The 14131-nt window shown below is 40.2% G+C and overlaps 1 protein-coding gene across 2 annotated transcripts in view; it reads left to right on the top strand.

Annotated features, from left to right (window-relative positions):
• LOC117400657 (band 4.1-like protein 4B) overlaps positions 1 to 1912 on the top strand; it is a 141243-nt gene extending 139331 nt beyond the window's left edge. Inside the window, exon 24 of one of the 2 annotated variants that reach the window (XM_059022791.1) lies at positions 775 to 1912. In XM_059022791.1, the coding sequence (XP_058878774.1) occupies positions 775 to 844 (70 nt within the window). In that variant the 3' untranslated portion in view covers positions 845 to 1912. The remainder of the gene's footprint in view (positions 1 to 774) is intronic. The other variant, XM_059022792.1, reaches the window with a different exon arrangement.
• Positions 1913 to 14131: the final 12219 nt, after the last annotated feature.

The following is a 14131-nucleotide window of genomic DNA, read 5'->3' as shown; positions in this document are numbered from 1 at the left end:
GCACTTAGCTTCATATTGGTAATGCTATGCCTGTTAATGCCTGCAGTGTTTTGGTTTATTACAAACAAGTGTGGACTATATAATTAATGTGTTCCTATATTCAGTTCAAAGCACCTGGCGTACCCCTTCTGGGGGAAACACTTGGAGCTGGTTGCCTTTTGCAGGGTGTCGGGGAAAGAGGGAATGGGCTTTTAAGAGCTTCCTCCTGGCCTGGCACCCAGTGCTGTAGGGTTGTTCTGTAGAGAATAAATACAGAACATCAGTGATGGTAGGCAGTGCAAATTCCCTCGAGGGAATCTGATGGGCGGGGGAGGGGGGATGGAATTACAAAATTAAACGCTTCCTGCCATCTGTCATTGTGTTTTGTTTTTTTGTTATAACATGTTACTGTTTAAACTTTTGATTATGTTTTTGAAAATTAACTTTATTAAGTAGCAGAGAGCAAAATACCTGTACGGTTCCATGCATAGTATAAATTCTAGGATCAACGTAAATTATGCAAAAGAGCATAATGTAAGAATTCATTTTATAATGTATGTAGGGATAGATAGATAGATAGATAGAAACCAAAGTTTAAATGTGTATATACTGTATTGGGATGAGCTTTTTTTAAAACTCTCTGATACCTTAGATGCGTCATGATGTAACTCATTTGCAGATTTTATGGGAAAAAAAGCATAAAATTATTTTATCCTGTAACTGGCAGCTGAAACAATTTGTCATTTGTCACAAAAACTTCTCTGTCCCTTTTGTGTGAATCCCCGATACTGGCAGTGCTGAGGCTTTGAGACGAGAGCTGGGGAGAGAGAAGCTGCTGAAAAGGCTTCTGATGACAGAGCTGTGAGAAGGTGAGAAGGGAGCGCTGGACCTCCTGTGTGCCTTCAGTCTGTTTACATTCCTCTGCCTGCCTATCAAAGAAACCCCCTCATCACAGAGTACCGTTTACACACTCCAGAACCTGTCCTGCATAGCACTGCTGATGGGGATGATCAATGTCTGCTTGGCTATAGTAATGCTACTAGAATTGAACTGTTGGTGTATGTGTTTTTTTAATCCTATGTTTTGCTTTTTGTTTTGTTTTTTTAAATACAGAATTAACCTACACATTATGTACATATTTAAGTATTAACATTATATATTATCACAAAGAATCAATGCGAAGGAAACCATGTGGCAATTTCTGTGATTATAACTGCTTTCTAGTAAAACTGAAAATGTATTTATAAACATAGACCAATCATTTTCAATAAAAAGCTTCTTTCTTATCAGTAGCTATAGAATCCCAGTTAGGATAATAAAAGCATGTTAAAATGTGAAACATGTTTTGCTAGTACACTTAATTTAAATTGGTATAACGTTATCAGGCCAGGAATTAATGATGTGCAGTAATGTACTACTGACACTGGAACAGCATTTCAGTCACCAAATCAACCAAATGCAGGGCTTGATTCATGAGCAAACTCGAAACTGCAGTATGATGACACCATCAAAGCCTCTCAGAATAATAAAAAAAACTGCACTGTATCTGTTATGTATTTAATTGCAGTATTTGTTGATACCATGTGCTGGTGCAATGCATTCATTTCAGATTGAAGCCATTTTGGTTCGATTAACAGATTACTGATGTTTGGCAGGCATTAGTTGCTAAATAAAACGTACAAGAGGATCACATCACTGCACATTTAAATGAGATACTGTACTACAATACTGTACACACCCCTGTACTCTGTGAAGGTGCTTTGATGAGTCTTACATGTATGGGATGAGCTTGAGTAAAATAAATATAAATCAAATACCAGATAATTGTAGGCTGGGAAGAATATGATATTTTAAACTTCTGTTGATTTCATGAATACAGACCAAGTCATTATGACACCGTTCCATAGCTTCACCTCGAGGGTTTAGTACAGGGGAGTCAAACTCGTTTCATTTGGCGGGTCTGATCCAATACCCCGGGCCAAGTGACAGTTATAAAAATACAAAGACGAACCCCAAATCTCAAAAATATTGTTTTTAACAAAAATGATCATACATTGCATATTTACATTCTCTTAAATAACACATATTGATTATTTTACTCACCATAACCTCTTGGAACATGTGTGCAAACATGCATCCAGCAAGTTCCTTCGCATGAGTAACAAATTGTCATGTTGCTGTCAATTGCTGACCACATGGGTGAGACGGCAGTGCATCAGCTGGTTTGAGTAGACGACACCAGTGATACCAGAAAAAGGTTTTCAAAAAGGTAATCAATTGGTACACTTGTTAGCCCTTTCAAATCCCGTAACTACTATTGATAAACTGCGGTTCTGTTGAGTGTGTGGGGAAATGGGGACTGCAGGCGGCGTGGTAGGGTTCAGAGAGCGGGGGGGGGATAGATAATAGCGACCCTCGCTTCTAAATATAGCACTACACCACTGTATATATATATGTGTGTGTGTGTGTATATATATATATATATATATATATATATATATATATATATATATATATATATATATATACAGTGCCTTGCGAAAGTATTCGGCCCCCTTGAACTTTGCGACCTTTTGCCACATTTCAGGCTTCAAACATAAAGATATGAAACTGTAATTTTTTGTGAAGAATCAACAACAAGTGGGACACAATCATGAAGTGGAACGAAATTTATTGGATATTTCAAACTTTTTTAACAAATAAAAAACTGAAAAATTGGGCGTGCAAAATTATTCAGCCCCTTTACTTTCAGTGCAGCAAACTCTCTCCAGAAGTTCAGTGAGGATCTCTGAATGATCCAATGTTGACCTAAATGACTAATGATGATAAATAGAATCCACCTGTGTGTAATCAAGTCTCCGTATAAATGCACCTGCACTGTGATAGTCTCAGAGGTCCGTTTAAAGCGCAGAGAGCATCATGAAGAACAAGGAACACACCAGGCAGGTCCGAGATACTGTTGTGGAGAAGTTTAAAGCCGGATTTGGATACAAAAAGATTTCCCAAGCTTTAAACATCCCAAGGAGCACTGTGCAAGCGATAATATTGAAATGGAAGGAGTATCAGACCACTGCAAATCTACCAAGACCTGGCCGTCCCTCTAAACTTTCAGCTCATACAAGGAGAAGACTGATCAGAGATGCAGCCAAGAGGCCCATGATCACTCTGGATGAACTGCAGAGATCTACAGCTGAGGTGGGAGACTCTGTCCATAGGACAACAATCAGTCGTATACTGCACAAATCTGGCCTTTATGGAAGAGTGGCAAGAAGAAAGCCATTTCTTAAAGATATCCATAAAAAGTGTCGTTTACAGTTTGCCACAAGCCACCTGGGAGACACACCAAACATGTGGAAGAAGGTGCTCTGGTCAGATGAAACCAAAATCGAACTTTTTGGCAACAATGCAAAACGTTATGTTTGGCGTAAAAGCAACACAGCTCATCACCCTGAACACACCATCCCCACTGTCAAACATGGTGGTGGCAGCATCATGGTTTGGGCCTGCTTTTCTTCAGCAGGGACAGGGAAGATGGTTAAAATTGATGGGAAGATGGATGGAGCCAAATACCGGACCATTCTGGAAGAAAACCTGATGGAGTCTGCAAAAGACCTGAGACTGGGACGGAGATTTGTCTTCCAACAAGACAATGATCCAAAACATAAAGCAAAATCTAGAATGGAATGGTTCACAAATAAACATATCCAGGTGTTAGAATGGCCAAGTCAAAGTCCAGACCTGAATCCAATCGAGAATCTGTGGAAAGAACTGAAAACTGCTGTTCACAAATGCTCTCCATCCAACCTCACTGAGCTCGAGCTGTTTTGCAAGGAGGAATGGGCAAAAATTTCAGTCTCTCGATGTGCAAAACTGATAGAGACATACCCCAAGCGACTTACAGCTGTAATCGCAGCAAAAGGTGGCGCTACAAAGTATTAACTTAAGGGGGCTGAATAATTTTGCACGCCCAATTTTTCAGTTTTTTATTTGTTAAAAAAGTTTGAAATATCCAATAAATTTCGTTCCACTTCATGATTGTGCCCACTTGTTGTTGATTCTTCACAAAAAATTACAGTTTCATATCTTTATGTTTGAAGCCTGAAATGTGGCAAAAGGTCGCAAAGTTCAAGGGGGCCGAATACTTTCGCAAGGCACTGTATATATATATATATATATATATATATATATATATATATATATATATATATAGTAGTGGCTGTAAGAATCCAAGCATACAACTTTTATCTTTCAAACTAGATAGCTGTTTTATTTAGCAAACAGAGTGAACAGCCTTTGAATATTCTGTGGGCCGGGCCATATGTTTGACACCCCTGGTTCCCTTTCAAGTAGGGAATATTAACCATTACAAAATGGGTCTTTCCCTTTAAGACACCCGAACTGAAAAACTCTGTACCAAAGATTCCCGCCAGAGTAGGGAGGCTCTGCCCCGCAACCATAAGCAGCAGCGAGCCCTATAATCATCGCCATTTTCTTTTTTCAGCCGTGCTGATTACTCCTGAGACAGATAAGCGTATCTTTGTTCTCTATATACCTATTGTTAGGTTGTTTTTTTTTAGCTTGCTTTTAATTGCTATATATATATATTAGGGCTGTCAAGCGATTAAAAAAATTAATCTTAGTTAATCTCGGTTTTAATCGCATATTAAATTGTTACAATTACTACATCCATTGAATTTAAATTTGTTTTATTACTGATGCTATTTTTTTTTATTATCCTTAACTGTAAATAAAATGATTTAAAATGTATTTATTTATGTATTTATTTAACCAGGAAATTTACCCATTGAGACCACCACCAAAATTTATTAGGGGCAATAATTCAGAAATTACAAATACAACCGACACAATAAAATGTGCGGTTCAAGCTTGATCAGCAGCATACAGAGATCAGAAAACATAATACATAGGATATCTATTTTTAAATATGATTGTGAACTGAAATAAATTAGTTTTTTTAAAATAAAATTATAAATATGCAGCTATAGTAAGCACTTCTCGGAAATGAACTGTTAATTCTGAAGAGAACATCAAAAAAAAAAAAAAAAAAACCCTGTCATCATATCCAAAAACTGCAAACTAACAATTGTTAGGCTTTACATACTACGTGCAAAAAAAGAGCAACGCAGCCTAACTCATTTAAAAAAAAAGGATTATCATAAGCCCTGTTCACACTGTGCCTTTAAATCACATTAGTTGCATTTAAGCCGGCTTAAAAGTGCTAAATATGGTTTGCGTCCACACTACGCAGCATTTAATACCGTACTCGAGAACCGGACTCGAGACCACCTCAGGAGGTAGTCTCGAGTCCGTTCTAATTAGATCGCATCAGGTAGTGTGGTTTATCAGAAGTGTGGACGCTGTAATACCAAACTACATTTTTTTGTGTATCCTCAAATATCCCAAAATGCTTTGTGGTATGTTTGGCGAAATACTAAGAACAGGCACCTGAAGGACTTGCTATCAGTGTACACTCCGCACTAGGTATTCATTTTTATGCTTCAAAAAATCTGTCAGGACATCTCTGTTAAACTAGTTGGGAAAATAACAAAAACACAACGTTAAATTAGGCGACTGCAAAAATGAAATGCGAATTAAAAGTAGGATCGGGGATGAACAAATTACGTAATGTGTCAGCTCTGTTTGAAATAAAATTAAGAGGACCAGAATTAGGCTCAGGCAAGATATGAAGGTAAAAACAAAGATTGTTTTGTAATTAACAGCATTTTCTGAGTTTAATTATAAAACAGAATAAGCTCAATTTGTTTAAAGGGACTTCACCTGATTAAAAATAAAACCTGAAAATGTCAAGCCCTACTTGTATGTGTGTGTTCGGATTTACTTTTTCCAAAATACTTGTTATATTTCATTTATGCAATATGGACCTCTGTTAATATGGGGCATAACACATTATTTTAAAATAAAATACAGTGCATGGTGGGATACTATCGTATTAATTTCCACTGTTCATTGCGCTGCTGGGAATTGTAACTGAACTATTCTAATGGTGTGTGGACGCATTAAGCCTGACTAAACATGAAATGGTACTTCAGTGTGGACGCTTTGAGCTGAATTAATTAGAGTGTTTTCAGTACGGTTCTCGAGATCGTTTATGTAGTGTGGACAGGGCCATACTTAGCTTGATATGGGCTTGCAGCGATCCTGCATTTCTGTCGAAACTGGTGGGTTTAATTTGTTGTTGTTATTGTCTGTAGCAGAAGAGCTGCTAGTGTATTTTGAGAACTGAAGGTGTGCTCAGCACGCAGCAGACTAGATGTACTCGTGTGTGATACTGGAACTCACTTTGACAGTATCGAAGTAAGCATCTTTCTGTCCAGTGAGCCGTCAAAAAAAAAAAAATCCCATTCATTTTTAGTGCATTGCTCCATTAAGCGTTTCAGTGACTAACTTTCTATTTAAACAACAACTGCACTCAGACACTCAATACAATGTTTGCTGCGGCCAGGAATGAAGTACGGTGTGTTGGAAGGCTCAATACACAGCAATGCGATTAACGCGTATTAAAATAAGTAATCTCTAAAAAACATTTACGCATTAATCACAGAAGTTAACTGCGATTAATTGACAGCCCTAATATATATATATATATATATATACAGTGCCTTGCAAAAGTATTCAGACCCCTGACCAATTCTCTCATATTACTGAATTACAAATGGTACATTGAAATTTCGTTCTGTTTGATATTTTATTTTAAAACACTGAAACTCAAAATCAATTATTGTAAGGTGACATTGGTTTTATGTTGGGAAATATTTTTAAGAAAAATAAAAAACTGAAATATCATGAGTGGCATATTTCAGCACCGAGTGGCGTGTCGGTACCAAGTGCCTAGTGCACCAAGTGCAGTGTGCATGTAGTCACATGTGCATTGTGCGCCTCGGACCCGAACATGCGAGGCTTTGACAGACATCACTTTGTGTGATATCTGTGCATCGTTCAAGAAACATACTCTCGAGAACCGAGTGGCACGTCACTGTAGGGAACGATCCCTCACGCCTGCGCAGCAATCGGCATCGCCGCACTCCACCAGTGAACCTGGCCCCTTTTCTCCAGTCCTGTCCAGAGAGAGGGTAGGAGTCGAGCTAGGAAGAGCCCTATATCTAGCTCTACCTCTCATTCCTCGCCGTCTTCCTACAGCCCCGCTGTTTAAAAGTTTTTTTTTCACGGTAAAACAGGTTTAAAAGGCACTGCATATCAACAGGACACTCAGAACTGCATCTCCAGCCCAGCCCCACCCCTTGTTCGCTGTATTTTTCACATACCTCTTCATAGTCGTGCATACTGATAAATCATCTCCTGATCACTCGTTTTATCACCAAACTCCTCAATAATGCGATCCAAGTCATTATTTTATTACTATAACATCTCAAAAAGCTCTGCAAATGTCCGTGATATTCTTTGAGCGCTGGATGCAGAAGCAGCTATCTTGTTTGTTTATGGCCGTGTTATCTCTGTGGTGCCAGGGCTATGTGTATTGCTCAGATCCGCCCCTTTTTTTTCAGCTTCTCTCGGCTCCTATTGGTCTCACTCGGCCATTAAATGGTTTTCTCTGCTTTTTCCAGAGAAAAAACAACTAGAGACCTGTGCTTTATGTCTTTTTGATGATGTCGGACATCGGACCGGAAAGGGAAAATTGTAATGTCGGACCTGGTCCAACATAGGACAGCTAAGGGTTAATGCAGCGGGTAACTGCAGTGTTACAGGTGCCCTGGCCTGCAGCGCAGACTGAAAGGTGCTCTATTTATGATAAGCAGCCGACAGTTACCCCTGCTACCCCTCCGGTCCACCCGGACTTCCTGTACGAGTTACAGTCCACCTGGGAACATCTCAAGGGTCATTCTCAAGAAAGCATATACAGCTAGTGCTTTCTCTGCTAGGCTGGGAAGCTAAAACAGCATCCTTGTAGCTTACCAGGCTTACTTTATCGGGTCCATTGCTGACATCCGCAAGCCCTCGTCTCTCCAGTTAGACAAGTTGTACTTGATCTCAAGGAATCTGCTCAGGTTGTCCAAGCTTAGTGGACAAGCTATAGGCAGGAACCTGGCAGTGTCGGTGGCTGCACGCAGACAATTTTGGCTGTCCCAGGCACGAGTGCTGGATGGAGATAAGATCGCTTTGCTGGACACTCCCGTCACCCCTAGCCACACATTTGGTAGACGAAATGCTACAGCAGTCGCAGCGTGCAAGGGAGTCCACCAGGGAGTTGGTGCGCCTTCTTCCAAAGCGCCCCCCTCCACCGCGCAAGCCTGCACCACAGTGGCACCCTAGACCACAGCTGCAGAACAGACCAGTTCCGCAGGCTGCTGCTTCTTCGGGTGGGCTGTCACAGACCCACAAGCCGCTGCCCAGGTGGCTCAGGAGGTAGCAGTTTTGCTGCAAAAGCGGGCCATTTGCATAGTAGACCCCCCCCCCCCCCCCCCCAACAAGATAGGGGGGTTCTACTCCAGGTATTTTGTAGTGCCAAAACGGGATGGCAGCCTCAGACCGATTCTCGATCTCAGACAGGTGAACCTGTACCTGAGTCTGAGACGGTTCAAGATGCTGACTACGCAACGACTGTTGCAGTCCATCAGGCCAGGCAATTGGTTCACCTTGGTGGACCTAAAGAATGCCTATTTCCACATTCCCATAAAACAAATGCACAGAAAATACCTGAGGTTTGTTTTTCAGGGCTTAGCGTACCAGTTCTGTGTTCTCCCTTTCGGCCTTTCTGTAGCTGCACGTGTGTTCACAAAGTGCATGGAAGCTATTCTGGCCCTGTTGAGACTCAAAGGCATCAGAGTCCTCCACTATATGGATGACTGGCTCATCTGCGCAGGGTCTCCAGTACAAGTGCGGGAGCACACAGAACTCGTCACCAGCCACCTACATTGGTTAGGCTTGAAACTAGCGCCTGCCTGGATAGTCACCTATCTGGGGGTGCGCTTGGACTCGGAGCTCATGTTGGCCACCCTGTCAGAAGACAGTGGGGAGAGTAACCGCCTGCCTAGAGTTGTTTCAACTCGGCAGAGCACTTCCAGTAGTGGTTTTCCAGAGGCTTCTGGGTTTGATGGCAGCAGCATCAAATATCCTCCCCCTGGATCTTTTACATATGCGCCCTCTGCAGCTCTGGTTCAACCTCACGGTTCGCCAACCGGTGTTGAACCGCAACAAGCTTGTGACAGTGTCAAATCACTGTCTACAGGCGCTCTCTTGGTGAAAACAGCCGGTTCATCTACACCTAGGCATAGCGCTGGGCAGTGTCACCAGGTTAGAGGTCATCAGCACAGGCGCGGCCAACTCAGGTTGGGGCGGAGTGTAAGGTGTGTGGCAGCCCCCGTGGGAGGGTCGCCACATCAATATTTTAGAACTGCAGGCAGTGTACCTGTCTTTGCAGGAATCTTTGGAGCAGGTGCGGCAGAGACAGGTGCTCGTCCAGACGGACAACACGTCTGTGGTGTCATACATAAACCACCAGGGTGGTTTACAGTCACCCAGTCTCCACCGTGTGGCCCACAAGCTTCTGCTGTGGGCACAAGTGAACATCCTCTCACTCAGGGCAGTCCACCGGGGGTGATCAGCTGAGCTGCAGACCTCCTTTTGAGGGGGATCCCCAGTGGTGCAGACTGGAAACTCCATCCCGAGGTTGTGAGCCTCATTTGGGAGAGGTTCGAGGGGACAGAGGTGGATCTCTTTGCCTCTCAGGAGTCAACACACTGTCCCCTATGGTTCTCCATAAAGGGAGACGGGGGACCTATGGGAGTAGATGCACTGGCACACCTGTGGCCAGCATGTCTACTCTATGCTTTTCCACTGCTTGCCCCGCTCCCTCTTTGTGTGGAGACGATCAGACAGGACCAGACCAGGGTGCTCCTAATAGCCCTTTACTGGCCCAGAAGAGACTGGTTCTCCTCCCTGATGCAGCTCCTGCTTGTAGGACTCGCTGCTGCTTATGGTTGCAGGGCAGAGCCTCAGCAGCGCCTCCCTACTCTGGTGAGAATCTTTGGTATAGAGTTTTTCAGTTCGGATGTCTTAAAGGGAAACACCCATTTTGTAATAGTTAATATTCCTATTTCAGGTAACCAGGGTTATGATAATAACCCAACGTTTAGTAGCTTAGAAACACCTGTTGCCTCAGTTCTATAAAATAGTGGATTGACTTGACCCTTGTTGATCTTCATTTCCCTTTAACTGGATAATGAGTTGCCACGATGAAGTGACGTTTAAATTGGGAATTTTAAATAATTAAAGTAAAAAAAAAAATAAATAAATGATAAAGGATATTCTGCCCTAAAATAAATGTTAGTTATAAAATTACAGATGATTCAATGTCTTTTCTTACAGAGCACATTAAGGTCCATCATAACTTTCAAAGCCAGTAAAATGACTTATTTTGCATTGCTATTCACTGTACAAGTCTGGTTCAGGTTTCAAAGAAGCTTGCCTTTAAAGGCAAAGGTATTTCAATTGAAAAAGGGAATATTACAGATTTATCGTCAAATTTTAAAGAATATTTGTAACCCTTTATTTTGAATAGTATAGTGAGTATTATGTAAAATGTGCCGTTTTGTTAAAGGTTCCTTTAGTTGTATGCTCAAATTCTGTGATTTGAGGGTTAAAGTTAAGGATGATTTCTCAAATAAAATTACCTGCCTATAATGGCATGTTCAGTGCTCAATAGCTTTGAGGAATTCCATACATGCTACCCTATGCGTTATATCTCTGTTCAGAGTCTGTACTCCATTCAAATACCCATCACTGCATACTGATTTCTGCTAGGTTTTAGACGTTGATGATTATTTTATATTTTGTCTACAGTATTTTATATACAAAAGACAAACTAGCCCTGTCTTAAGTGATCAGAGCTAACAAAATAACTCCATAAATCTTACCTGTTATTAAGGACTCCAATGTGCAGTTTTGAAAGAAACACACTGTATCATATTTATTTTCAGTGGACCCTAACCTTTGCTGGCCCATGGGCAACAACACTGAACAAGTAACGCACCGCGGGCAACAGCATACTTTGTTCTACCTATCAGTCTGAAGAAAAGTGTATTTGTGGCAAGCACAATATCGGAGACAGCATTGCTCTCCCTCAGCCTAAGGAAACATTTATGTGTGTAAAATAAAGTATAGGACCTACATTTCAGACAAGCACACAGGGGGGCACCAAGGAGGCCCCAATTTAGTTCTACAGTTTTTTCACATCTAATAATGCCCCACAAAAACAACTGTGTTGATTAAAAATAAGAAATCTACAATGGCATAATCTGAAGCAAAACTCCATTAAATGAAGTGGGGAAAAACCACACACACACACACACACAGTTGTGTACCTTCCTGCAACTTAGCGAATTCTGAAGTGCCTTGAACACTTTTAGTGGGGGGTTGCAAGGGCCCACCCTTGCCCCCGGAATCTGAATTTACAAAACAAAACAAAAAAAATGTTACATGACTCCTGAGAAGAATACTATGTTAATTTAACTCTCAGTTAGTGGTAAGCAGCTGTACAGAGGAGTCATCTATGCGGTGATGATATGTTTTTGAAAGCTATTGGAAAGCACACCAAGCTGATCAAAACGATAACAAGCTGGCTGTAATGCTCAAAGGCGGACTATCCGGGTATTGTTGTGCAAGACCCTTTTTTTTTCCCCACTGGCGGGAAATAACGTTCAGTAGTGCAGACTGCAGGGACAGAAAGACAGTGCGACGTTAAGAACTCACAAATTAAGACAACCAGGAGCACAAAGAAATCCGGACCAGTAAGGTACCTTATTAGATAAAATAATTTTACTCTGTATTTGTTGACGTTTGTTAGTCTGAATTTGATAATCGGAGTGCTGCACTGCCGCAAAACACTGCACTGTGTTGTTTACTAGCTGTAATTTGATTTATAGTAAAATACAACCTCTACAGTTTTACAGATGTTTTAAAACGCACTACTTACTTTTACTATAGACTCGCCTGTTTGCTTAGAACCACCTAGCAACAATCACAGCGGATGTGAAGACATGGTTACACTCAACAATGAGTGACGATCGCTTGTGTCTAAGAAGTGTCTAAGAGAAAATCAACCCCAAGGATACATTTATAAAGCGAGTAGTCAACCATTTTGGCCAAGCATCTCACAAACTCCAGTTCTTGTTCAAAGAATTATGACTGCTTTTTTTATTTTTTTATTACAAAAGTTTTACACGTTCCTTGTGTGGTTAAAATAATTATATAGATGTGGAGACAGTAGCTAACGTGTATTCTTAAATTGCCCTTACTGTGCAGCACAGTCTGAGCTCTTAAATTAAATAAAGATATACAAGTGGAAACGCAACCTGAAAATGATAAGGATCTCTGCTGCCATCCAGACCTATGCCTACTTGAGTCTGAGTTGTAAATGGAAATGAGGCTTAGAAGTGTAATAATTATTATGCAATACAAAACCACGTTACCCCGACTAGTTTTAAACACCTCCTCCACTAGAATTAATTTTGTGGATGCCCATGAAAACAGACACACTTTTAGATGTTAGGTTGGAAAAACCAAATAAAGAAATGATAGCATTTTCTCGACTGAACCAAAACAAGCATTAATAGACTGCTAATGCCAAACTCTTTCTACATTTTATTTGTAACTACTGTATACTTGTCACAGTGCACGCGGCTTAGTAAGAAAACTTACTAAGCCGACAGACCGAGAAACGTTTTCTATTTATAATTATTTTTAAAGCTTTTTCTGCTGAAATATTATAAGGTATTTGTGGTTTAAACAAACATGGGTTTGTAGTAAACAAATTACTTTTATAACAAATATGATTTTTATACAGACGGGTCACTTCCACTCACCTTCCCACCAAGCATATTCGTTTCGAAACGTGTCACTGAAACTGCTTGCAGAAGTGTGGTGGGCGGGGAGAGGCGACACTGTTAAGGGCTGAGCGCTTATGGTATAGCTCTAGTCAAGTAAAACAAAACGAAACAAAAGTTAATTAGCTGACCAGTGAAACGCTGCGCGAGGGCTGGCTTCATAATATATATTTTACTGTTAGGGATTACTTGTATATGCACTGTAATGAAATGCTAAGGATTTTAAGTTTAGGGCAGTATTTTGTGATTACGCGACCCCCCTGCAATAGCTTTTTGGGTCATTGCTTTAAAATGAAGGTTTGTGCTAATTTTGAAAACTGCACAATTGAGACGTGTACTGCTGGAAGTGCAAAACAGGTATGATATATGGAATGTGTTTATTTATGGATGTATGCATCATGTCGCTGAATTGAATCCAATCGTCATGTTCTGGATATGTAATTTCAACCATTTCAATTTCAGGACAGTTTTTAATATGGTATCTTGAATTATTTTGCTAAGTTGATGCATTGTTACTGTTCTGCTGATATTTTCTGTACCAAATATAAATTGTGAAATAAAAAAGGGTTGGGGCGGTATCTTTTTCATGCACACCGCATGAGCAACATTGCAGGCTGGTACTGACACCAGCATACATCAACAAAAGCACAGATTGTGCTGCTTTCAAGGATATGCTTCATTTCGTAATGATTGCATATAAGGGAACATTGTTTTCATGAAAGAAAAAAAAGATGAGGAATGTGTCGCTGTGATCACTAAAATGCTGTGAAGAAATAATGTAAAAATGAATCAACATCATTTTTGTAAGTTTAAAAAAAAAAAAAAAAGGCATAAAACCTGATTTTGTGTTAATAATCTGGTAAAATATCATTTTTATTGATGTGTCAGTCTTGTTTGAAATTCAACTTACTTTCATGTTCTTAAATGTATATTTTAAGGCGAGAACCATTTTTAAAATATTAAAATATGTGTCTTCTATAAATAGTTCACATGTGCTGAATACAATGCAGCACACTGTATTGTCCATGACTGCCCAAATAGATTTGAATGAATTATATTTTTAATCAAGATAATATCAGTAGTTTAATAGGTTAGTATTTTCAACCTTAAAAATAGGAACAAAGCTCAGGCTTCAACAGAACTCAAAGCAAAGTCTGTTTCACTCAGTGCCACTAGAGAAACTACATTTTTATACCAAAAATTGTAGCTAAATTAAATTTGCCAAAATGTACTGTACATATGAATTTGACATTTTTGTTAATTTTAATGAC

This window comes from Acipenser ruthenus, chromosome 4 (genome assembly GCF_902713425.1).
Source record: "Acipenser ruthenus chromosome 4, fAciRut3.2 maternal haplotype, whole genome shotgun sequence".
Lineage (NCBI taxonomy): Eukaryota > Metazoa > Chordata > Actinopteri > Acipenseriformes > Acipenseridae > Acipenser > Acipenser ruthenus.
Note: the sequence above shows the minus strand (reverse complement) of the source record. Positions and strands in the feature narration are given on the sequence as shown.